Source organism: Opisthorchis viverrini (assembly GCF_000715545.1).
Source record: "Opisthorchis viverrini unplaced genomic scaffold scaffold27809, whole genome shotgun sequence".
Classification (NCBI taxonomy): Eukaryota; Metazoa; Platyhelminthes; class Trematoda; order Opisthorchiida; family Opisthorchiidae; genus Opisthorchis; species Opisthorchis viverrini.
The window spans coordinates 1-382 of record NW_008770905.1 but is presented as its reverse complement, the minus strand read 5'-3'; the positions used below and the strand labels follow the sequence as shown (position 1 = coordinate 382).

Sequence of the window (382 nt, the reverse complement as noted above, 5' to 3'; positions counted from 1 at the left end):
AAGAAGGGTGAAGACAGCCGTGAGCTGTCGAAAAGTTTTCAGCAATATTAGTACGTAAATGTATCTCACAAACCACCCTTCAACCGCGAGTGGAGAAAAGTTGAGGGACGCTGATAATTATGGTTCATCTGTCCCACTCACCTGGACAATGCCGATAAGAAAAGACAAGGTGAACGCGACGACTGGACGGTAGTCAAAATATTCCCCAGTGTTCGGATCTTCCGGGGCATAACACACGGGTACGGGGAAGTCCGCGCCTGTTGTATTCCCACCAAATGATTCGGTCGTCTCGGCACATAATCGTTCTATTGGTTCTGCCATGAGTAAGCTGACGACGGCGAAAGTACCTGTCAGAGAATATTTGTGAGAAAGTTTGAATTCA

The 382-nt window shown here is 47.1% G+C and overlaps 1 protein-coding gene across 1 annotated transcript; it reads right to left on the bottom strand.

The window, feature by feature from the left end:
- Positions 1 to 143: 143 nt before the first annotated feature.
- T265_16345 (hypothetical protein) lies at positions 144 to 347 on the bottom strand (the record flags this gene model as incomplete). Its single annotated transcript, XM_009179957.1, has 1 exon — positions 144 to 347. A coding segment is annotated over one exon (177 nt), but the record flags the coding sequence as incomplete, so codon positions are not given.
- Positions 348 to 382: the final 35 nt, after the last annotated feature.